Source organism: Diabrotica virgifera, chromosome 2 (genome assembly GCF_917563875.1).
Source record: "Diabrotica virgifera virgifera chromosome 2, PGI_DIABVI_V3a".
Classification (NCBI taxonomy): domain Eukaryota; kingdom Metazoa; phylum Arthropoda; class Insecta; order Coleoptera; family Chrysomelidae; genus Diabrotica; species Diabrotica virgifera.
Window position 1 is genome coordinate 68,316,653 of NC_065444.1, and position 26,818 is coordinate 68,343,470.

At 34.0% G+C, this 26,818-nt stretch overlaps 1 protein-coding gene across 1 annotated transcript in view; it reads left to right on the top strand.

Moving 5' to 3' along the window:
- The first annotated feature begins 5,149 nt into the window (after positions 1 to 5,149).
- Positions 5,150 to 26,818, top strand: part of LOC126880060 (chromaffin granule amine transporter-like) — a 45,050-nt gene continuing 23,381 nt past the window's right edge. Inside the window, exons 1-4 of the mRNA XM_050643715.1 lie at positions 5,150 to 5,326; positions 9,254 to 9,514; positions 16,911 to 17,174; positions 24,710 to 24,976. Of these exons, the coding sequence (XP_050499672.1) occupies positions 5,227 to 5,326; positions 9,254 to 9,514; positions 16,911 to 17,174; positions 24,710 to 24,976 (892 nt within the window). The 5' untranslated portion in view covers positions 5,150 to 5,226. The remainder of the gene's footprint in view (positions 5,327 to 9,253; positions 9,515 to 16,910; positions 17,175 to 24,709; positions 24,977 to 26,818) is intronic.

Genomic DNA, 26,818 nt, shown 5'->3' on the forward strand with positions numbered 1-26,818 from the left:
TCAGGCACAATTAAGGCCATCACGCACTGGCTACCAGCGCTGAGCAACGCAACCCCCTTCACACGCTCGCTGAGAACCTTTTCAGGGAGTATAGAAAAACTAACGCCGATCCTGTACTCCGCTCCCATATTGGTATCACTGGCAGAGCTAAGTAAGCTTAATTCAAGAAAAAACCCTCTAGACTTTGCAAGAATTCTAATCGAAAATAACTTCAAGATAAGCAACCGTTAGCGAGAAGAATGGGAAAAGAATGTACCAATGGGACTATACCATGTACTACAAGCAAGCCAGAGGGTTTCGACCGACCTAGACAAATATTTGCCACACTGAACAGAACAAGAACAAACTGTGGTACATACTGCTCCGACTCATTTTTCAGGGAAAAATTCCGTCTCCAATTTGCGGTTGCGATGTTGCAAGACGAACATCTAGTGGAATGTTCGATGATCCTAAAGTGGCAATCTGTTCGATTTCTTAGTTACGAGTCATTTATATGGCTAAAATCGGTTAATAGGGCTTTTCATTCACAGTCATTTGCTTCAAGCTTCTGTCATATGTCGTATAATCTGTGTATATCAATATTATACACAGATTATACAACATATGACAGAAGCTCGAAACAAATGACAATCGATGATAAGCCCTATTGCCTACTTTTGAGGGCTCTGATCTATCGCATATTTTGCGATAGATCAGACGCGAATATTATCCAGACGGATGTTCCTAGTCAGAATCGTAAGTTATGGTCTCCACTGCATTGCATGTGTCTAGTGGTCAGTTTCATCTTCAGGAAAGTGTACTCTAAAAAGTTCTTTTAAGTTCTTTTCGCCAATTTAGCTTTATTCCTTATCATTCCAAGTATATTTTACACTTTATTTGATGATATTCCTGGGGAAGTATGGAAAGCATTGGGAAAGACAGGAACAAGGTGGCTAGCAGGTTTATTTAATAGAATTATGGAAGTTGGACAAATGCCAGACGAATGGAGAAGCAGTATACTAGTACTTGTCTACAAAAACGAGGGAGATATACAGCAGTGTACAAACTACAGGGCTATAAGACTGCTTAGCCACACCATGAAAATATGGGAGAGAGTAATTTATAGACGGATACGTGAAGAGACCGACATATCCGAGAATCAATTTGGCTTTATGCAGGGCAGATCAACAACAGACGCAATTTTCATTATAAGGCAGTTGATGGAAAAATACAGGAGTAAAGAAACAAACGCTCATATGGTATTCATTGATCTTGAGAAAGCATATGATAAGTTCCTCGAGAGATTCTGTGGTGGGCACTCAATAAGAATGGACTCCCTGGTGCATATGTAAAGATTGTGAGGGATATGTATGAGGGAGTAACGACTAGTGTTAGGACAGGTGTGGGAGAGACTGATAAATTTCATGTGAAAGTAGGATTGCACAAAGGCTCGGTGCTTAGTCCGTATTTATTCTCATTAATTTTGGACTAGATAACAGCGAAACTACAGGGTAACATTCCATGGTGCTTAATGTATGCTGATGATGTCGTGTTAGTAGGAAATAGTGAAAGGGGCTTAGAACAAAAACTGGAACAGTGGACACGAGCTCTGGAGAAAAAAGGTTTAAAACTTAGTAGGACAAAGACAGATTATTTGGAATGTTCATATAAAGATGGAGTTACTACAAATAAAATGGTATCTTTGGATGGTGAACTGATTGTAAAAAGCAATAGTTTTAAGTACCTGGGATCGGTATTACAGAGTAATGGAGAAATAGATGGAGATGCATGCAGTAGAATTAGGGCTGGATTGATGAAGCGGAAGGAAGCGAGTGGTGTGTTGTGTGACAGAAAAGTTCCAATGAAGCTGAAAGGAAAATTCTATAAAACAGCCATAAGACCGGCTATGATGTACGGAACTGAATGTTGGGCAGTGAAAAAGAAAGAGGAACAACGAATGCATGTGGCGGAGATGAGAATGCTTAGATGGATGAGTGGAGAGACAAGAAAGGATAAAATTAAAAATGGGTATATTAGGGGAAGTCTAGGTGTGGCACCAATTGATGCCAAAATGAGAGAGCATAGGTTGAGATGGTTTGGTCATGTTCAACGTCGAGACGTTAATCATTCAATACGAAGAGTAGCTGAAGTGTAGGTTCCTGGAAGGAGTAGGAGAGGAAGACCAAAGAAGACGTGGGGGGAGACGATTAGGCAGGACATGTTGGTAAAGGGGATTAATATTGATATGACCCAGGATAGAATTGTGTGGAGAAATGTAATTAGGGAAGCCGACCCCGCATAGGGATAAGGCAAAGAGAATGATGATGATGATTTGATGATTCTATTTTGACCTTTGCTTTTGATACAATCAATAAATACAATACAAACGATAAAAGCACTTTTGACACAATTAATCGCATGAAAATGGTGCAGGAGGTAGAGAATCTTGGAATTGCAGAAAAATTAAGACATGGTAAAAGTGAGCCTAAAGAATACCACAGCAAAGATCACTTTCAACGGAACAACTTATAAGGAGATAAATCTAAACAAAGGTGTGAAACAAGGTGACTCTATATTACCGACACTATTTAACCTGATATTGGCGTAAGTAAGGAGGACAAACTTTGCAAATAAAAAAAACATTATTACAGATCAGCTTCAACTAGTAGCATACGCAGATGATCTAGTCATCATAGCGAAGACAAAGATGTCACTTGAAGCAGCAGTTGAAAAATTAGATAAGAAAGTGAAAAGAATAGGGCTAGAGATAAACCAGCACAAAACAAAATACATGACAATAGGTAAGGACGACACAACAACTCATAAATAATTAATAACACAGAAGCATACCTATGAAACCGTATCCACCTTTAGCTACTTGGCAGTAACAATAGGGAACACCGGAAAAGGGTGAAAAGAATTTTAAAAGGCGATAAAACCTGTGTGAATATAAGACCTATATAAACCTATATAAGACCTTGATAAGACCTTTTGTTACATATAGGATGGAAACAACGACGATTAACAAGAAAGAGGAAGATAGCCTTCTGAAATTGGAAAGAAAAATAATGAGAACAATACAGGGCCACAATGTATCAAGAGAGGAAGAAATAAGAATGAAAACAGAATGCCAAAATTGAAGAAGAATCAAAGAGAGAAAATATAGTCCGATACATAAAATCTCTTCGCTTAGAATGGATAGGACATATACAGAGCCGCCCACAATCAGATATGTTGAGAAGGATAACTATAAGTAACTGGACGCCACTATGGTCCAGGTGTAGAGGAAGACCTAAAAGAAGTTGCTGGAAGAAAAAGCTGGATGATAGGAAGATGGCTGGAAGAAGAATAAGAGCAATGATTGTGAAAGACTGGAAAGATCAGTGCAAGGACAGGAAGATATGGAAAAGAATCACGACAGCAGCAAAGACAAACAGCAAGCTATAAATGACATAAAGGAGTAATCCACTTCAACCAAGAATAGGATTTTGAACGCCATGGCGTTATCTTAGGGATTGTAATGCTTAATCAATGAATGAATGAATTTCGACGGAGGAAAGACTAAAACAAATAATGACCAATAGTGTTATATATTTACCTACTGCTAAGGGTAAAAAGTATATACTCGTAGATAAGTATATACGCTTGTAATAAAAAAAATATAAACTCTAGGATAAGTAATATTTTAAAAGAACTCTATATCACGATATGAAATGGTAATTTTTAAACGTAGAACTTCAATTCTTCTTCTTCCTCTTCTTCTTTTTATATAGACATGACTCTGTTTGTTTTTTCAATGTGCATCTAGTAAGTTGTCGTTCCGTTGTTTTCGTGGTCTTCCCACTGATCATCTTCCTATTGGGGAACCGTCTCTCGCTGTCCTGACTATCATATTTGTTGTCATTTGGCTTATGTGGTCATTCCATTTTATTCTTCTGTTTCTTATCCAGTTATTAATGTTATACACCTTGCATCTCCGTCGTATATCTGTACTTCTAGCTCTGTCCCATAGAGTCTTACCATCGATTTTTAGAAGGGTTTTTATCTCCGCTGTTTCGAGCAATCTTTTTGTCCTCTCTGTGTCGGGTCGTGTTTCTGCCGCGTATGTCATTATTGGTCTGATGACTGTTTTGTAAATTCTGCCTTTCATTTCTTTTCCGATATTTTTATTTCTCCATATTGTGTCATTCAGTCAACCTGCGGCTCTGTTTGCTCTATTCACTTTGTCTTCCACTTCTGTTTCGAGCCTTCCGTTGCTAGATAGTGTGATGCCTAGGTATTTAAACTCCATCACTTGTTCTATTATCTGATCTTCCAGCTCCAATTTACATCTTATTGGATCTGCTGTGATAACCATGCATTTTGTCTTTTGTGAGGAAATTAACATGTTACATTTTCTGGCGATTATGTTGAATTGGCATACGTTGTAAATCATCTTCACTTTGAGAGATTAGTATTGAATCGTCCGCAGAGCAGAATATTTTAAGTTGTTCTTCTTCCATTTGGTATCCTTTTTAGTTCTTACTTTTTTTATTATTTCGTCCATGCTCAGGTTGAACAATAAAGGACTCAAGGAATCCCCCTGTCTTATCCCATTGCCGGCTTCAATTGGGTCAGTTAATTCATCGTCCACTTTTGCTTTTATTGTGTTGTTCTGGTAGATGTTTTCGATCGTTTTAAGTATTCCTAGAGGTACCTCTCTCGAGTATAACAAATGGATAACGTCCTTTAATGTGACCCTGTCAAATTCTTTCTTAAGGTCCACGAAACATAAATATGCCCGTTTGTTGTATTCCAGCGATTTCTCTTGAACTTGCCTCATTATAAATATAGCGTCAGTGCATGACCTTCCCGACCTAAAACCTTGTTGTTCTTCTGCTAATATGATAATTTCATTCAATTTGTTATCACTTTGGTTGTTAATTTCAACTTCAATACCTTTCGATAAAAGAAAGTAAATGAATATGTACTTACTGTCACTTAATATTCTAAAATATCATTTTTCCTTCCTTCATACGATTCAAAGCTAATCTCAAATCCAATACATTTCCAACACTTCTGTCTTTTACCGATAACAGAATCCGTAATGAATTTCCACTGAAGTGACAAATTTCCCATTGAGCACCCCCCGATGCGGTAATGTACTACCCTTAACAAGGATAATAAGATCATGTTCGTCCAGATGATGCTTTATTGTGTTTTCCACCGAAGGAGTTTCAGTATCAACCACACGATAAAACGATCAACATGCAAAAGTTCTTGCTGCAACTTGTTGAAAATGATTTAATTGTTTTTCCTATTGTTTATTTGTTGTTTTTGTTGGATAATGTATTGTTAACTGTCGTTGGTAAGTACTAATACTCTATATATTTTAACTAACCACACAACAATATCTGGGGACAGTAATTCGAAAAATTTCAAATAGCAAAATTATTGTTCAGTAGAAAATGATAAATACACTCCTGGCCAAAAAAATTGGAACACCTTAAAATGGGTCATTTTTGATGTCTCGAATCTCCTAAACCTGTTGTCCGATTTTAGTGATTTTTTTAGTATGTTATAGACTTATTCTTTAAGAATCTCATTTAGTAATATTGTTGCTGAACATGTAAATGTCCTAATATACCAGGTGTAACAATACTACTGTGTTTTTTCCTCAAAGTTCGGAACACGCTGTGGAATATTCTAGAATTTAAAAAATATTGAAATTAAAACTCATTTGTATTCTTAGGCTTTCTTGACATTATGTTTTTTGACTCATTCACTTATGTTGGGTAATAAAAAAGTTTGATACTTTAACAATTAACCATGTTCTTCATTAATACAGGGTGTTTCTAAATAAGCGCGACAAACTTTAAGGGTTAATTCTACATGAAAAATAATGACAGTTTGCTTTATAAACATACGTCCGCAAATTCTTCGTCTTCGAAATACGGGATGTTTAATTTTTTCTTACAAACTGACGATTCATGTATTGCTCTAAAACTGGTTGAGGTATGCAAATGAAATTTGGTAGGTTTTAAGAGGTAGTCATTTTCCATTTTTTGACATACAACTAAAAATTTTATATTCACCATTGGCGTGCTTACAGGGTATATGACCGGGTTATATGACCCGTATGCACGCCAATGGTAAATATAAAATACATAATTGTAAGTCAAAAAATGAGCAATAACTACCTCTCAAAGCCCATCAAAATTCATTTGCATATCTCAACTGGTTTCAGAGCAATAAATAAATCGTCAGTGTGTAAGAAAAAATTCAACATCCCGTATCTCGGAAACGAAGCATTTGCAGGTATATGTTCATAAATCAGACGGTCATTATTTTTTCATGCAGAATTACCCCTTAAAGTTTGTCGCGCTTATTTAGAAACAACTTGTATTGATGAAGAACATGGCTAGTTGTCAAAGCACTTAACTTTTTCATTATCCAACAGAAGTGAATGAGTCACAAAGCAAAATGTTAAGAAGGGCTAAGGCTACAATTTAGTTTTAATTTCAATATTTTTTAAGTGCTAGAATATTCCACAGGGTGTTCCGAACTTTGAGGAAAAAACACAGTATTATTTTTACACCCGGTATATAATGACATTTACATGTTCAGCAACAGTATTGATACAACGAGATTTTTAAAGAATAAGGCTATAACATACTAAAAAATCACTAAAATCGGACAACAGGTTTAGGAGATTCGAGACATCAAAAAACACCCATTTTTAAGGTGTTCCAAAATTTTTGGCCAGGAGAGTTCTGTCTATGACGGTATTTGGCTCCGAATTCTGTTCTAATGTAACAATTAACTTAATATTATTTTCAGAGTAGGTAGAGAATAGCTCGAGAAACAAAGTTTACCCTATGTCAAAATATGTTTCCATCTTCGCGATGGTTCCCATCCCTTCTCAGAGATGGAAATTTTTTGGTCAAAATAACCCCGGAAGTTTTAGAGGAACTAATTATAAGCACACAATGTTCCATACTTTTTTAAACTCGATACTTTTGAGTTATTCGTGATTGAAAATTGCCATTATCACTGAAAAATTAAACCGAAAAAAAACGACACGTTTTCGGACGGTTTTTGGCGAATAATTTGAAAACTATGCATCTAACGAAAAAAAAATTTAACAATCATTTTTGTAGCTGATAAAAAACAAAGAAATTCGTTATTTCAGAAATCTTCTAGTTGCAATACAAAGCGAGATATAGGGCTTTTCATTCACAGTCATTTGTTTCGAGCTTCTGTCATATGTCGTATAATCTGTGTATATTAATATTATACACAGATTATACAACATATGACAGAAGCTCGAAACAAATGACAATCGATGAAAATCCCTATTGTAGGCGAATGGAGATTGTTCTTGTTAATGCTTGAATCGGTGTATTCAACTTGAAATAGCGAAAAATGATCGATTTTACGGGTATAATGCTGATAACACTTTTTGTAGTACTTGAACAGACCTCTAAAATGAGCACAATTAAATGACATTTGCATTCAAATTAAGCAAGATACAATGCAATGAAAATTGGTTACTCATAAATATTTTATTATAAGAAAGCATTCTATTTAACCTTGCGCATCCACCAGAATTTAAATACATCGTTTTTCTTCTACTTTCTTCTTTTATTTTAGTATTTTTTATACTTAAAAGGTTGGTACTTGTTTAATTAAAATTCATGAAAATTTTAAGTTTTGAAAAAAAAATAAGTTCAAATTATAGAGCGCATTTTTAAATTTTCTTTAAAATCTATGGTAGGGGAGCAAAGTATGCTAAATTTGCAGTCACTCGAGCGTTATGGGGACCTATTGGGTTGTGATTATTAGGTCCTAAAACCAAAAAAAGTTAAGTAAAGTTTTCCATTTTAGTGGGGACTTTCCATTCTTTAATTTAATCTTTCATTTCCAACAATCGTTTTTTCCGATTATTTAGTGCCATCTATCCATAATTCGAAAAAATGTCTCGAATAAAAGTTGCTTATTTTTACGTAAAGAATCCAAATTTGGGATAAAAATTTGGAATAAAAATTTGGGGGTCTCATTTAACATTTAAAAGTGACCCCTTACCCCACCTCCGTGGGAGGTCATGTTTAGTACCATTCGATAAATTTTTGAAAAATATTGAAGATGTTAGTTTTTCGATCTGACGTTCATCTCGCGCAATATTCGCTTTTTCTGTGACTTTTTGACTCACCCATTTCCTTACGCCCCGCTCAAGTCGTCAGATTTTTGAAATATATACTCTTTGGCATGTACTTAACTTACCTTATCTTAATCTGACAATTTCGAGTATTTTTAAGGATAGTTTGTTTTTTCGGGCCCCCCTTAACGAACTTCCATATGTTAAGAGCCAAAAAATGGTAGAGGTACATCTGCAGGGTACCAGGTTTCTCCCGATATGATAATCTGACGTGCTCGAGTAACTGCAAAAATCCCAGCTTGGGCTCCCATACCACTAATTTTGCTCCGTGTAACTCGAAAAGGATAAGAGAAACGAAAAAAATAATTCCGTACAAAAATGAATTATTTTTTGATACAAGCTTAGATATTATTTTCATTACTGTAGCGTAAAAATTGTCAGAGATATCACTACTTTAAGTTGGGTTGATAACGCGGGTATCACCTTTCTTGCGCCTTTTAACCCTTTACCTTTTAAAAACTAAGGATTGTGAATTTTGCATTGTGTGATCTGTAAAACAGATCTGCATGGATACGGTAACTTTAAAATGAACTCAAGACTTAAAAATGATAGACTCAAGAATGTCCAAACCTGCCAATGTTTAGTGGCAATTTTCAATGAGAAGAGTACCTGTAAAAATATTAAAGATAAAAATAAATAAATGCGGAGTAACAATACATCCATTATACGCATTAGCCCGGGAGCAGTCGCAGTCGCGCCGTGAGAAAAAATCTCACATTTTATCCTTTCCGTGATAACTTGATGAAACATTTTTCAACATTGCTTTTCACTCGTAAGTGGCTCAAGGAAGATCGTAGTAATGCGTAGAATTTTTTTTTAATTTTTTTTTTTGTGGAATTTATGGCTTTGGTGAGAACGAATTAGCTTTAAAATTGTTAGAAATTGATATTTTTAACATAACAAGTAAATAAAAATGTTATAAAAGAAAAATTTGATTTAAATTCGTATTTAAATCTATTTTATGAGAATTTTTTCTGTATGCGCGACTACTTACGTTACAGAAGTGAGCGCAACTGCTCCCGGGTTAATAAAACAACAAAATTTTAAGTTATCAGTGAACTTTATTATATTTTTTAGTACCAATCATTCCTGATTACCTATTTTCAAATGAGTTTAATATGAGCAGTACAGACAACCGCTTTGGACCAGCTTCTTTAAGCCCACTTCAAAGAAAATTTGAACATCTGGAAGACGAAAATGGTCCATTGGGTGCTTTATTGGCATCCAAAGCTTTTGTTCAACTGGCATTTACACCTCTGATAGGATACTTGGTGGGGATTTTAGGATGCTATGTGCCGCTGTTAGTTGGTTCTGGAAATATGCTGTTGGCTTCGATATGTAAGTATTAGTCCAATTTTTTATTATAGGTACTATTATTTTCTCACTTGAACTCAGAACTCAGAAAATATAAAATATCCATTTTAATTACATTATTATAATTAATTTCACAAAAAACACAAAAACTACGCCGTGTGCATTGAGCATTTATATTTCCTACCGTTAGCTACTTAGTCTTCAGAAACGTGGACCATCAAAGAATTCGATTCGAACTAATGGCGTTTGAAATGTGGGTCTCGACATACCATGTAGCGCACATCGCATGAATAATTCAATACACTACACTATACACTAAACTCGCCACAACTACTTCTTCTTCTTCTTGCAGTACCATCTATCGGAGGTTGGCTACCATCACAGCAATCTTAACTTTGTTGGCTGAAGCTCTGAACAATTGTATTGAACTGCACCCACACCCTACGTCCCACATTTCTCTTTCCCGAGGTTGTTCCTTGGATTAGGAGCCTTAGCAGAGAGTACTTTTCCCCTCTCATTACGTGGCCTAGATATTCCAGTTTTCTTGTTTGCATGGTTTTTGTGATTTCGTATTCCTTCCCCATCCATAGCAAAACATCTTGATTTGTTACTCTCTATCTCTGTCCATGGTATTTTCCACATTCTCCTGTAGCACCACATCTCGAATGCCTCAATGTTTTTGATGTTTATCTTTTTTAGTGTCCAAACTTCCATTCCGTATATCAGAACGAAGAAAACATAGTACCTTAACATTCTCGTTCTCAATTTCAAACTTATATCTCGGCAACATAGGAACTTTTTCATTTTGATAAATTATTGTATCGCTATTTCTATCTGCCTCTTAATTTCTCTCGTCTGGTCATTAGTATCATGAACCAAATCACTAAATATTTGTAGAGCATAACTCTTTCAACTTGCTTATTATTTATGGTCAAATTCACGTTGGTATATAGGTTAGTTGTTAGCGCACTCATCACTGTATATAGTAGATACACGTAGTATACAGTAATGAGTTTGCTAATAACCTAAAATGAACCTAGTAGACGTGCGAAATTTAGCGATAAAAACCTATAGCTTAACATTCTACCTATTGTTTCCCACCTTTAGACGTATCGACTAGTTTGGCAACTGCCACTGTGACAGTGACAGTTTTAGTTGATATACTCCTTTGATTCGTCTATAGGTGGAAAACAATAAATAGAATGTAAGTTTATAGGTTTCTATCGCTAAATTTACCACCTCTACTAGTTTCATTTCTTTTTATCTCACAACTTGATATTTTTTCCATCTTTTGCGTTATTTTGCCGGTTGTTAGCGTGCTCATCAATGTATACAGTAATATTGTGTACAGTGATGAGCACGCTAATAACCGGAAAAATAACGCAAAAGATATACAGTGTGTATACAGTGATGAGCGCCCTAATAACCGACAAAAAACCGCAAAAGATGGAAAACATATTAAGTTGTGAGATAAAAAGAAATCAAACTAGTACACACTATATACAGTGATGAGCACGCTAATAGCCGGCAAAATAACGCAAAAGATGGAAAACATATTAAGTTGTGAGATAAAAAGGAATGAAGCTAGTGAAGGTGGGATATTGAGCGATAAAAACGTATAAACTTGTATTCTGTTTATTATTTTCCACCTTTAGACGTATCAGAGGAGTATGTCAACTAAACTCGTCCGATATATCTAAAGGTGAGAAACAATAAGTAGAATGTAAATTTATAGGTTTTTATCGCTAAATCTCCCACCTCCACTAGTTTCATTTCTTTTTATCTCACCTCTAAACCTGTTTTCTATCTTTTGCATTATTCTGCCGGTTATTAGTGCGCTCATCACTGTATATTGAATAGTAGCGGAGAAAGCACACAACCCTGACGCACACCTCGACGAATCTCAATTTCTTCGGTTAATTCATTATAAACCTTGATTTTTGCTGTTTGCTTTCAGTACAATCTGGATATGATGTTAAGGGGAAAGGAACAAAATGCAAAATTTTGACGCCTGTCAAAATTGTCAATGTATTTTAAATGTACCAATTATTTTTTTCGAATCCCGAGAAAACTAATAAGTATTTTTGAAAAATTTAAACGCAGAATGAAAGATTACTTTATTACCGAGGGCGGAAATGCCCTTCGAATGAATAAAAAGTTTCTGTTGAATGAGATATTTGCAATTAAAAATTACACTAAACTTTCTCTTAGTTTTTCAACCCTGTAGCTTATTAAAATAAACATTATTAGGTCTGGATCCCGCGTATGAAAAAAAGTTGATTAATAGCAAGCTGAAAATTTGTTAATAGCTTAAGGGTGTCTAGTTGGACAAACTTTGATATATGGGAACACTGGAACAGGGGCAGTTTTAATTGTGGAACAGGTTAAAAATTTGGAACGGCCAGACCACGAAAACGGCACATTTATTTTGTCCGACAGAACAGACTTAAACTCTGAACAGAGATTAAACTCTCATGCAAAAATCAGACTGCTATTTATCACGTATCAAATGGGCGTTTTAATGAGTGGAACATGTAGAATATGTCAAATGACAGGAATTATGACAGGTGATAAATAGCAGTCTGATTTTTGCATGAGAGTTTAATCTCTGTTCGGAGAGTTTAAGTCTGTTCTGTCGGATATAATATATGTGTCGTTTTCGTGGTGTGACCGTTCCAAATTTTTAACCTGTTCCACAATTAAAACTGCCCCTGTTCCAGTGTTCCCATATATCAAAGTTTATCCGACTATACACCCTTAAGCTATTAACAAATTTTCAGCTTGCTATTAATCAACTTTTTTTTCATACGCGGGATCCAGACCTATATAGAAGATTTCAGGAATTTTCGGCCCTCGGAAATAACGTAATCTTTCATTCTGCGTTGAAATTTTTCAAAAATTCTTATTATTAGTTTTCTCAGGATTCGAAAAAAATTAATCCCATTTAAATAGTATTGAAACCGAAAGTTCGTACCCATCCCCTTAATGTCGCGAATGTCGATGTTTTTGCTTCTTAGGATTTCATACAGTTTTTTGTGTCTGACTTTATCGAAGGCCTTCTCAAAATCTATGAAACCTACATAGAGGTCTCGGTTTACATCTAAATATCTCTTTATTAACACACACCAAACAAAGCTTCCCGTATTCCCAGTCGACTTCTGAATCCAAACTGTGTGGCAGTTATATCCTCTTCTAATTTATTAAATATCCTTTTGTGAATAATTTTAAAAGTACTTTCAATGTGTGGCTCATCAATGCTATAATCCTCTGGTCTGAACACTCTCTAGCGTTATTCGTCTTCGGGATTGTGGCAAAAGTATAGGAGAACCATTTCTTTGGTGTGATGTCTGTTCTATAAATTGTGTTAATCATTGTTTCAAGTGTGTCGTCGTCTATAAATTTTAACAGCTCTACAGGAGTTTCATCTGATCCTGCAGGTTTACTCCCTTTAGTGTTCCTTATCTCGCTGCTGTTTAGGATGTCAGGCCCTGTTGTGTCGTCTGTAGGTTCTGCAACTTCTATTTCTGATCTTTTGTCTGCAAACAGTTCTTCTATGTATTCTGTCCATTTCTTCAGTTTTTCATTTAAGTATGTAATTATTTTACCTTTTTTGTCTTTTACGATGGATACTGATTCATTATTTTTCCTGTTATCTCCTTAATCTTTTTATGCATATTAAAGCTATCGTACTTTTTCTCATATTCTCCTTCTCCTCTATCTGTTCTCCTTCGTAAGGATGTAGTGGCATCATGTAAGTCGTTTGACTATTTCTATCCAATCCTCTCTCTCCTGTGCGTGTTGTTTTGCTTCGGAGAACGAGTAACCAGTCATGTCCCTTATTTGGTCCGACCATTGTAATGGAGATCTTCCTCTGGATCTTCTGCCCTCTACGTTGCCTTCAACTATCATTCGTTCCATGCCATTCGTTCCATATTCTCCTATTTCCTTGCAATTTTCTAGAACCCACTTCTCTTTGGCTTCACTGCCTTCTCTAGTTTTTTTCTTAATTTTTCGGTTCACTTCTTTGTATTTTGTCTTGGTAGTTTTATATCTTCGCCTTTCCTCCATTAGGCACAAACACAACTACCCAAAATATACTAATAAGATATTTTGGACGTATAACTTGAAAACGAAACGACATGGAACAAATGCGTATTATATAATACTCATTCTCCAAAGCAAATCAACATGCACAGGAGATCGTGACGCCTATTACAATACATAGATAATCTTTCAAAGTTTAACATTTTAATGTACATACAAGAATAAAAAACCGCTAAACGCCGTAAAAATGAGTGGCGCATAAAATATTCCAGCTACAAAAGATCTGATATGAATATTACGTGGCGCGAAAATGGATTTTCATTTGATGCAAAACAAAATTCTAGTTTTATTTTAAAAGATTTCTCCATAATATTTGCTAAATTTGAAGTAAACGCGCCACAAAAGAGTAACTTTGATACAGTTTGAATTTTGAAACTCTTTTGTGGCGCGTTTACTTCAAATTTAGCAAATATTATGGAGAAATCTTTTAAAATAAAACTAGAATTTTGTTTTGCATCAAATGAAAATCCATTTTCGCGCCACGTAATATTCATATCAGATCTTTTGTAGCTGGAATATTTTATGCGCCACTCATTTTTACGGCGTTTAGCGGTTTTTTATTCTTGTATCAGGAGTTTTTCAAAGTTATTTATAAATTAAATGTATGAAGTTGAATGCAATGTTCCTCTATTACACGTCAAGCTTTATAAATGGTCACCTTTGTTGCATTATCTCCCAAATGATCTAGTGTCCATCGAATGTACACTAGATTTTTTTTTATTCGAAATAGATTGAAAAAAAATTGAGATGGCCGGTAAATGAAGTCGGATTGCCCGTTGCCAGATCAAATTTAGCGTAGTAACCACTACAACTACATAAACCATTTCGGGAATAATCGTAAATTGGATTATACTTTTGTAGCTTAAAAACTTCTAAACGGCTTAACCGATTTTGATCAGTAAACATGAGTTTGAAACGTATTGACCAGTAGTATCTGATGGATCTAAGGTCAAGTATGAAAATTGAAGCTACTACAGGAATTATTGAGCTTGAGAAACCGTTTTTCCCACAGGAAATAGATTTTATCATACTTATGAAGCCTATAACCTAAAAAATTCAAATTTTCCGGGATATGAGGTATACACCGTTAAATTCGTCTGGTGTACTTCTATAAATGCTAAGTTATTGGCGCAATTTGTAGGTTGAAATGTTGAGTAATTGTCGAAAAACCAAAATTTTCAAAGTTTAGTTTTTCAGTTTTTCGGCTATACTGAGCCGTGTGTATGTCTGATTCTGACGGCTTAGACACCATTTGAAAGCTTAAGTCAATACTATTAATTTGATGTATTTGCGGTTCTCCTGGCTCTTCTTGATCCGAATATATATACCCCCAAAACATATGCCGTTTTGTACCTACCAAGTCCTATAGCTGGCTTATGGGTGGTCAAAAGTCACAAACTACACCGGTTCTAAATCGGCCCTGACCCCCTCTTCAAACACAGAGGAAAAATATCAAATCGGTTTAACTTTCAAACACACATACATATATATCCACAAACATTTTCCCTTTTTTAAATAAAAATTAAGTCACATTTCTAAGCTCTATAACTTTTGAATGGTATAACCGATTTTCAAAATTAGACATGCGTTGGAAAGGTGATGATCAGTACTGTTAGAAGCCGCAAAGGTCGGACTTAAATTTTTGAAGTTTTTGGGAGTTTTGGGGGCCAGAACGAAAAACAGACCTAAATAGGAAGGGCCGTAAAATCGACACCCTTGGACCAAAATGGATGGTTGACATATGAATGGGTGAGTCTTTTTCTGAACTTGAAGATGGGATTTGGCACAATTTTCAATTCAGTCAGATTTAGAAAATTGAAAATTTCGTGTATATAATAGTGTCGCGTGTAGGGGGGCGTATTTCTGCGCCACTGGCGAGAACTGCCGTTCTCTGGTAATTTTTTCGATATAAAACTAACAGCTTCGATAACCAATAAATCGAAAACTATTAATTTTATCAAAAAAATGTATAATGAACATTTTTTGCTTATAATTAATATTTTTACCAGCATTTGCGGTCAAAATATAATAAAAAATTTCCACCCTCGAGATGAGGTGGCAACAACCCCATGGTAAAAGCGTCTTTCGGCATCATATAGATTTTGATCCTTGGACTATCCACTACTTATTGTCAAATTTTCAAGCAAATCTATCCATTCTGTAAAAATTGCGAAGTGAAAAATTTCAGTTCCTGGACTAATTATACTTTTGGAGCTCTATAACTTCTGAACGGTTTACCTGATGTTGATCACTAAACATGAATTTGAAACGTATTGACAGGTAGTATCTGACCAGCATCCAAGATCGAGTATGATAACTGAACGTATTACAGGAATTATTGAGCTTGAAAAACCGTTTTTCCCGTAAGAAATAGATTTGATTATACTTATGAAGCCTATAACTTAAAAATTCGAATTTTCCCAGATATGAGGTATACACCGTTAGACGTGTCTTGAGTCCTTCTACAAACGCTCAGTTATTGGTGCAATTCGTAGGTTGAAATTTTGAGTAATTGTCGAAAAACCAAAATTTTCAAAGTTTAATTTTTCAGTTTTTTGGCTATGGCGAGCAGTGTGTATGTCTCAGCTTGATCGCTTAGGCGCCACTTGAAAGCTTAACTCAACCCTATTGATTTGGTGTATTTGCGGTTTTCCTGTCTTTCCTTGAACCTAAGATATATACGCCCAAAAAATATGCTATTTTGTATCTACCTAGTCCTCTAGGGCTCTAGCTGGCTTACGGGTAGTCAGAAGTCAAAAATTAGACCGGTTCTGAATCGGCCCTCACACCTTCTTGAAACACAGAAAAAAAAATTCAGATCGGTGTAACTTTTCCACACACATACATACATACATACATACATACATATCCACAAACATTTTCCATTTTTTAAATAAAAATTGAGTCATATTTCTGAGCTCGATAACTTTTGAATGGTATAACCGATTTTCAAAATTAAACATGCGTTGGAAAGCTAATGATCTGTGCTATCAGAAGCCGCAAAGGTCGGGCTTAAATTTTTGAAATTTTTGGGAGTTTTGGGGACGAGAACGAAAAACAGGCTTTAAATGGGAAGGGCCGTAAAATCCACACCCTTGGACCAAAATGGAGAGGTAACATATGGATGGACGAGTCTTTTCCTAAACTTTAAGATGGGATTTGGCCCAATTTTCAATTCAGTCAGGTTTAGAAAATCGAAAATTTCGTGTATATATAGTGTCGCTTGTAGGGGTGTTGTGCGCCACTGGTGAGAACTGTCGTTCTCTGTGGATTTCAAAATTGTCAAAAATTAACTAACTTACTATGTTTTTTTTAGTGTTTGCTTGTGGTAGTACGTACGGAGTATTAGTCTTAGCCCGAGCCCTCCATGGCAGTGCTTCAGCAGCAATTGCTGTAAGTGGAATGAGCCTTCTTGCGAAAAAATTTCCTCCAAGCTTGAGAGTGAAACTGATGCCTATAGCTTTTGGAGGTATAGCTCTCGGAGTACTCATTGGATATCCTCTGGGAGGCGCTGTCTATCAGATGCTGGGAAAATCAGCACCTTTTATTTTTATTTCCTTCTTTATATTGATTAGCATGTGTAAGTAAAATTATAAAATTAAGCATATTACGAAACAGTATAAGTTTTAAAGCAGTATGTGCATATAAACTACAAAAACAAAGAAAGTGATTCGTTTTGTTTTTTAATTGTATGTATTCATTTTTGTATTTAATGTACTATGTAGTTGGAACTTTTTTATCAGTTTACTTGTTAGACCAGGGCGGATCTGTGAAAAACGTCTATTTTTGGATGTGCGAGGTGGCATTCTGATTTTTGCAGATAAAGTTAGGTGACAACTAACTTTTTTTCAAAAAAGGAGACAAATCAGACCAGGAGAATTACAGAGAGATTAACTTATTAAACACAACATTAAAATTAACAACAAAAGTGATAACAAACAAATTGAGTGAAATTATAACATTAGCCGAAGAACAACAAGGTTTTAGATCGGAAAGGTCATGCACTGACGCTATATTTATAATGAGTCAAATTATGACGGCATATTTATGTTTCGTGGACCTAAAGAAAGCATTTGACAGGGTCACATTAAAGGGCGTTATCCACTTGTTATACTCGAGAGAGGTACCTCTGGGAATAATTAAAACGATAGAAAACGTCTACCAGAACAACACAATAAAAGTAAAAGTGGAAGATGAACTAACTAACCCAATTGAAGTCGGCAATGGGATAAGACAGGGGGATTCCTTGAGTCCCTTATTGTTCAACATGATCATGGACGAAATAATAAAAAAATAAGAACTAAAAAAGAATACCAAATGGGAGAAAAACAACTTAAAATAATCTGCTATGCGGACGATGCAATACTAATCTCTCAAAGTGAAGATGATTTACAACGTCTGCTGCACCAATTCAACATAATCGCCAGAAAATTTAACATGTTAATTTCCTCAAAAAAGACAAAATGCATGGTTATAACAGCAGATCCAATAAGATGTAAATTGGAGCTGGAAGGTCAGATAATAGAACAAGTGATGGAGTTTAAATACCTACGCATCACACTATCTAGCTACGGAAGGCTCGAAACAGAAGTGGAAAATCAAGTGAATAGAGCAAACAGAGCCGCAGGTTGCCTGAATGACACAAACGGAGAAATAAAAATATCGGAAAAGAAATGAAAGGCAGAATTTACAAAACAGTCATCCGACCAATAATGACATAAGCGGCAGAAACACGACCCGACACAGAGAGGAAAAAAAGATGACTCGAAACAGCGGAGATGAAAACCCTACGAAAAATCGATGGTAAGACTCTATGGGACAGAGCTAGAAGTACAGATGTACGACGGAGATGCAAGGTGGATAACATTAATAACTCGATAAGAAACAGAAGAATAGAATGGAATGACCACATCAGCCGAATGACATCAAATAGGGTAGTCAGGACAGCGAAAGACGGTTCCCCAATAGGAAGACGATCAGTGGGAAGACCACGAAAACGAAGGAACGACAACTTACTAGAGGCACATTGAAGAAACAGACAGAGTCATGTCTATACGAAAAGAAGAAGAAGAGAGAAGAGACAACGTCAACAATAATAATTGACTTATGCTCCTTCACAAATATGCCCGGAACATTAACCTTTAACTACACGCGCTGGCGTACTTTGTACGCCAGATATAAGAATTCTACTGGAAATATATTTAAAAATTTAATTTTTGACCTTGCTTATTTTTCTAACCTATCACTGGAATGTGCTTTACAATTTGGTTTTAGTTTCGTTATAATCGGCGTTCTGGAAAGATCGTAATTTACATTTTATTATTTGTTGTTTCCGGTGGTGGACAATATACCCCAAGATTATATTACTATAAGTCGTAATATAAGTACATATTTTAATTGTTTTTTAGTCATTATGGCAAAAAATATATTTTTCTTTGTAAACAATACTTTTTCTCCTGTAAAAAATAACATTTAAAAAAATTTTTATTAGTAATTTTATTTATCATGGAATCCAGTTATTCCATGATTCCAGTTATAAATCCCAATTGGCTTACTGAAAAGGAACTCCAAGTATTCACTGATGCCGAATAAGGTTTATAACAAACAACTAAGTGTATTTTTTCAAAAAAAATTAAACAAATCCGCTGTTTTTAAGTGTATTTTCTTGTGGCGTACAAAGTACGCCACGCGTGTAGTTATGTTATAACTTGATGCGCGGGTAGTTAAAGGTTAATAAAAAAATTAAAATATTTAAATATTTCGAAAAACATCGATTTTTTTTTTCTACTTTCTTTGCTTATATCTTTAAAACGATTCATTTTGAAACAAAGTCGTTGGGAAATAAAATAAAGATAATTGATTTTTGTATGGTAAACGACTGGATAAAAATGTCTTAAATTACTACCCTTTCTTCAAAATAGCAATAAATACAAAATAAAGGGACAAAATAAGCCTGTTTGTATTCAATGTTTTTCAACCACTTTAGTTGCACTTAGAACTATCGTAATTCGCTTAGAAAATTCTTATCAACATAGTTAATCCGTTCACCAAATTTCATTAAAATCGACTTGATACATTTTGCAGAATAATTTTGCAATCTAAATTTTTTTTAAAAAGTTTAATTTTTTTAAAAACTTTCTAAAGAAAAAGTAGACCATTTAGGGGTTTGCTATTTTTTACATATAAAGAACTTCTCTACATATCTAATACATTTTACAGAATTAAAATCGGATTATTTAAGCGGCCTCAGCACTGCTTTAAAGTTATAAACAGTTTTTTGGCTTGTAAACATACATATTATACAGTGAGGACGTTTGAGTTGGCATAAATTCATTTTTTCGAGAATGGGCGTCTTTGGAGGCAACTCCCGAAACAGGTCGATTTTTATTTTTAAATTCTAATTTTTTTGGTACATATATCATACTAGTGACGTCATCCATCTGGGCGTGATGACGTAATCGATGATTTTTTTAATGAAAATAGGTGCCGTGTGATAGCTAAATCGAAAGGCTATTAAATTTTTTATTCACTAACATAAACATATTAAACATAATTATTTATACAGGGTTTGAATTAAAAAAAAAATTTGAATTAAATTAATTCCAATATTTAGATTACGTCATCACACCCAGATGGATAACGTCACTAGCATGATATTTATGCCAAAAAATTATAATTTAAAAATAAAAATCGATCTGTTTCGAGATTTATCTCCAGAGTCGCCCATTCTCAAGAAAATGAATTTATTTCAACTCAAACGTCCTCACTGTATTTGTTTATAAGCCAAAACATTGTTTATAATTTTAAAACAGTGCTGATGCCGTTTAAATAATCCGATTTGAAATCTATAAAGTGAATTCGATAGGTAGAGGACCTCTTTATATGTAAAAAAATTGGCAAACTTCTAAATGGTTTACTTTTTGTTCAGAAAGTTTTTAAAAAATTTGAACTGTTTTAAAAAAATTTAGATTGCAAAATTATTATGCAAAATCTATTAGGTCGATTTTAATAAAATTTCGTGGAGGGTTTAAGTATGTTGTATATACTTATTTTCTAAGCGAATTATGAAGGTTCTAAGTGCGACCAAAATTGTTGAAAATCATTGAATAAAAACAGTCTTTTTTGCCCCCTTATTTTCTATTTATTGCTATTTTGCAGAAAGGGTAATAATTTAAGACATTTTATACCAGTCGTATATTATACAAAATTCAATTATCTTTATTTTCTTTCCCTACGACTTTGTTCCAAAATGAATCGTTTTAAAGTTATAAGCAATGAAATTAGAAAAAAATCGATATTTTTCGAAATTTTTAAATACATATTTAAATTTTTTAATTAATGTTCCGGGCATATTTGAGAAGGAGCATAAGTCAATTATAATTATTGAAGTTGTCACCTAACTTTATCTGCAAAAATCCGAATGCCACCTATGTATTATTTTTATTTCAACGGGTTTCTATAAAAAAACAAAAGAAAGGTGCTGTAAATATTTTAATGTCGATAAGAGATTAGTGTCTGGACAAATTCCCAAGTAGGTGGAGGCCAGTAAACTAAAGAAGAATAAGAAGAAGAGGTTAGTGTCATTTGTAAGTTGTGTGAACTATTGCTGTTGGTTGATAATTATTAATATATATAAATATTAATTTGGCTACTATTTTAATTACAATGCAATGTAAACCGAGAAATTTGACTAATGAAGACTGTGCTCAAATAATGATTTGCACGAAGAAGAATTACAGACGTTAACGGTTCGGCGTACACCATAAACTGACAAATAATGCAACAGTACAGAGAAACCGGTAGTCACTCTAGGTATCCAGCATAAGTCGACATGATGTAACCGCGCCTCTTCAAGACCGTTTATTGCGTCTTCGCACCTTAACACGTTGACGGACAGTGGTGCGTCAAATGTATAAGCAAGTGTTGTGACACTATATTTATTTTGCAAAGAGAAAAGGGAAATTTTGAATTTCTTTTAGAGTTTATGGAAACAATTAGTCATATGGCCCAGAGCACGCCAAATAGAATTCTATTTTGCTGACGTCACAAAATAGAATTTCATAATGGGAGAATCGACGGTTGCTAGGCAACGTGACGTCACTAAAATAGAATTCTATTTGGCGTGCTCCCGCACACCTGTAGATGTAATGTGACATGTTTTGACACCAATTTTTTGCCACAACTCGATATTTTAAAAATGTCGTCTATAGATGTTGTGTCATATTACTTCAATGGAAATTAGACGTCTTTAGACGTTCTGTCCGTCAACGTGTTAAGGCAACGGTTTGTAACTACCAAAAGCTTACAATCCCAACCTGAAGATGTTCATAATGTTCGAATCAACTGTGAAACTGTTTTGCCAACGCTTCAAGAAAGGTAATTTGTTAAATCGTATAGTTGCCAAAGGGCCAACTTTACAGTAGCTCATCGCAGAACTCGTTTAGAATTTGCACGAAATCAACTGGAATAACGTCTGGTCGAAATTTGGAATGAGCTGGATAAGAATACTTTAAGACCATTTATTTCGAGTATGAATCGTCGATGCCAAGCTGTCATTCATAGCAGTGGTGGAAATAAGTCTTATTAAGCAAAAATAATTTGAACAACTTCAATTTTTAGAATTAGCGAATTTGTTGTTCATTGCTTTAGGATTTTGTCAAGATTATTATTATTGAACGTCACCAAATCTGTTTGTTTTACAGAGTAAAGTAAAACCACATAAAATACGTTCCATTTTAGTTAATATTTTCATGTTTTATGCTAAGTTTTAAAGTGGTGCTTTAATTTTTTGGAGCAATGTATTATTAAAAAATCGCGATTTGTGTTGTCGATGTCAAATGTGTTTTGTTCTAATCTTTAAGGAGAGTCAATATAATACACACACCGGCAAAATTATCTGAACATCTTAAAAAATGGACATGTTTGATGTCTCGAATTTCCTAAACCTGTTGTTCGATTTGAGTGATTCTTTTAGTATATTATAGCCTTGTTATTTAAGAATATCGGTGTAATAATATTGTTGCTAGACAGGTAAATATCATTTTATACTGGGTGTAACAATCATACTGTGTTTTTTTCTTGGAACACCTTGTGGAATATTCTAGCATTTATAAAATATTGAAATTAAAAGTCAGTTATAGCCTTAGACTTTCTTAACATTTTATTTTTTAATTCATTTGCTTATGTTGTAAAATAAAAAGGTTATGGGCTTTAACAGCTAGCCATGTTTTTCATCAATAAATCCTCATAGTAGGGGAGGAAAATATGCTAAATTTGCAGTTACTCGAGCGTTGTGTATTTTAAAAAAAGATAAGTTAAGTTTTCCATAAAGTGTAGGACTCTCCATTTTTTAATTTAATTTTCCATTTCTACCATTCTTTCGATTATAGCGCCATCTATCCATAATTTAAAAAAATGTTGCGAATAAAATTTGCTTATCTTTACGTCAAGAATCCAAATCTGTAATAAAAATTGGGGGCTCCTATTTAAGATTTTAAAGTACCCCCCCCCTCCCTGGGGGGACCTGTTTGGTGCCATTCGATAGATTTTTGAAAAATATTGAATACGTGTATTTTGCATTTTTACGATCTGATGTTCATTTCGCGAGATATTGTATTTAAAATTTTTAATTTACCCCCCACCCCTCTCCGTGGGGTGACGTGTTTAGTATTATTCGAAAGATTTTTAAAAAATATTGAAACCCCCACGTATTTTTTAGTTTTTTGATCTGACGTTTATTTTGCGAAATATTCGCTTTTTTCTTGTGAAACTTTGTGACTCACCCATTTTCTTACGCCCCGCTCAAATCGTCAGATTTTTGAAATATACACTATTTTGCATGTACTTAACTTACCTTATCTTAATCTGACGACTTCGAGCTTTTCTAAGAATAGATTTTTTCTTCGGTCCCCCTTAATGAATTCCCCGGTGTTAAGAACCAATATAATATGGTGTAGGTACATTTACAGGGTACAAGGTTTCTCCCCATGTGATAATCTGACGCGCTCGAGTAACTGCAAAAATTCCCGCTTGGGCTCCCCTACCTTCATTATCTGCTTAGTTTAATAAACAAGCCTAAAGTAATTCAATAGATAAATTAATAAGCGATGTAAGCGATGTCACAATGACGACCTCCCGTCGATTTCAGCTGAACTAGCTTCCAGGGGGGTTTTAATGTCAAACGCTGAGCGCACATGCATTGTAAAATTGAGTATTTATTTTTGCATGTTTTTTTACAAATTTTATAAACAATATCGACGAAAAATGAACATCAGATCGAAAAACTTCAAAGTACACGTATTCAATATTTTTGAAAAATCTATCGAATGGCACCAAACACGAGCCCCTACGGAGGTGGGGGTGGATGATTTAATTTAAAATCTTAAATAGGAGCCCCCAATTTTTATTGCAGATTTGGATTCTTTACGTAAAAATAAACAACTTTTATTCGACACATTTTTTCGAATTATGGATATATCGCGCTATAATCGGAAAAAAACGATTGTTTCAAATGGAAAATTAAATTAAAAAATGAAAAGTCCCCCACCATATGGAAAACTTAACTTAACCCTTTTCTGGTTTTAGCACGTACTCTTCACAATCCAATAGGTCCCCATAACGCTCGAGTAACTGCAAATTTAGCATACTTTCCTCCCCTACTATGAGGATTTAGTGATGAAAAACGTGGATAGTTGTTAACGCACATAACTTTTTTATTATCCCACATAAGTAAATGAATCGAAAACGAAAATATTAAAAAAGCCTAACTCTACAATCGAGTTTTAATTTTAATATTTTACATATGCTAGAATATTCCACAGGGTGTTCCAAACTTTAAGAAAAAACACAGTATGATTGGTACACCCGGTATAATATGATATTTACCTGTCTAGCAACAATATTATCACAGTGATATTCTTAAATAATAAATTAATAAGGCTATAACATACTAAAAGAATCACTCAAATCGGACCACTGGTTTAGGAAATTCGAGACATCAAACATGTCCCATTTTTAAGGTGTTCGGCTAATTTTGCCGGTGTGTGTATAAGACTTTATCGTCTCAATGTGTATAGTTTTCGTGATATAATTTATTTTGATTAATTTTGTTGTTAGTATTGCAGATTGTCTACTTACGAGAGGAAGAAATACATACCGAAGAAAACAGCACAAGTTATCAGGAATGTATTGATCTTGTGAAAGATAAAAAGACAATTATTGTTATCGTTATTATTTGCGTCTCTACTTCAACTATGGCTGTATTAGAACCTTGCGTACCCATGTGGTTGCTGGCTAGACTAGATCCACCTCCATCTAGATGGCAGTTGGGGGCAGTGTTTATTCCCGATAGCGTTGGCTATTTTATTGGATCTCATTTTGCAGGTATACTCTTGCACATAATACACAATATTACAAGTTTAAATTTTATTTCTACTGTCCCTAATCTCCTCAATGAACACGTTGTGGTTCCTGAAATTATCACGGATAGATTTAATATCTTGTAAATTCAAGCTTCTTTCACAGCCATATTAGTGCGGTCACTGAAGGTTTTCACCTCCGATTTCGTTGAACCTTCATCGATTTCCATAAAAATTGGTGAGTAGTTAGAGGATACCTTAAAGAATAAAGATGATATGATGCCAACTTGCTCTGGGGGTGGATGCCACCCCTTCCACTGGGTGAAAATTATTTTATTAAAAATAATACCATAAATCGATAGAGGGACAAATTAAAAGCAAAATTTGTTATATAAAATTAATAATAAATTAATAATATAAATCAATACATTTTGAGTTTTTGAAGATCAAATATTTTATTTTTTCGTAAACAAATGCATGTTTTAAAGCTGTTTTTTACGTATAACTCAAAAACTATAAGCTTTTACAAAAGTTATAATTACCAAACCTGAAGATAATAAAAAATTGAATACACTCCTTACTTAAAGAACTAAACTAATGTTAATTCAAAGTGAGTTATGGATAATTGAATGTATATTTTTTTCGACGAGTACTCAAATCTAAGTATTCAAGTTTAAATAACGGGAAAACGATGCACTTTATAAAATATACCTGCCAAACACTTGTCAAAGTACTTCGGAGTACCTATCAAACGAACAAAGTTAATAGCATCAAAATTAAGCAAGTTATGATGAAAATAAGAGAACCCCTTCGAATTTTTTAGAAAAAGGTAAATAACATACGTCATAACCACAAAAATTAAAATTTATAGTAATCCTTACAATAATTTCTTTATATTAGCATAAGTAATGATTTCAATAATTTTGACCGGTTTAGAATGCATATTATTGAAAAAAAGATATAATTTAAAATAATCAGAATTTTTAAAATTATCGTAATTTTTATTTTATTTTTATCGTAGCTCCAAAAATACTCAATACACGTGAAAAATGATATTTAAATAAATTTTAGTTTTTCTATATCAAATATTTTACCTTTCTTACTATTTCTGTAGGGTAAAAAATAACCGAGATAGAAACGTTTAAAGCTTAAATTTTGCTGCGAGAACCATGTAACCGGGATCATTCAACCATATTTTTTAAAAAGTAAGAGGTTTAAAAGATTAAGTTCTACGTGTTTCAATAGCCCTTGGAATTATCTTTCAAATGGTATTTAGTTGAACCTGATATCGTAAAAATTAACGAAGTTATAAAAAAACACAATAATATTTTTTGGAAAAATTGCTATCAACTTGTACCATGGCTTTTTTGATAGATATTTCTAAGTACTTTGACAAAAAATGTTAAATAAGCTTATGTTATAAAATGCATAATTTTCCCGTTATTTAAGCTTGAATACTTAGATTTGGGTACTCGCCGAAAAAAATATACATTCAATTACCTATAACTCACTTTTAGTTAACATTAATAGGTTTTTCTAGTAAGGAGTTGATTTCGTTTTTTATTATCTTCAATTTTAAAAATTATAAATTTTTTGCAAAAACTTATAGTTCTTGAGTTATTTATGAAAATCGGTTAAAAACATGCACTTTTCTCACGAAAAATTAAAATCTTTGATCTTTAATAACTCAAAAAGTTTTGATTTATTTTAATAATTATATATAACAAATTTTGCTTGAAAATTGTCCCTCTATCGAAATATGGGTTATTTTTAATAAAATTATTTTTACCCCCGAGAAGGGGTGGGATCCACCCCCAGGGTAAAAGCGCAAGTTAATACCATGTCACCTTTATTCCTTGAAATATCC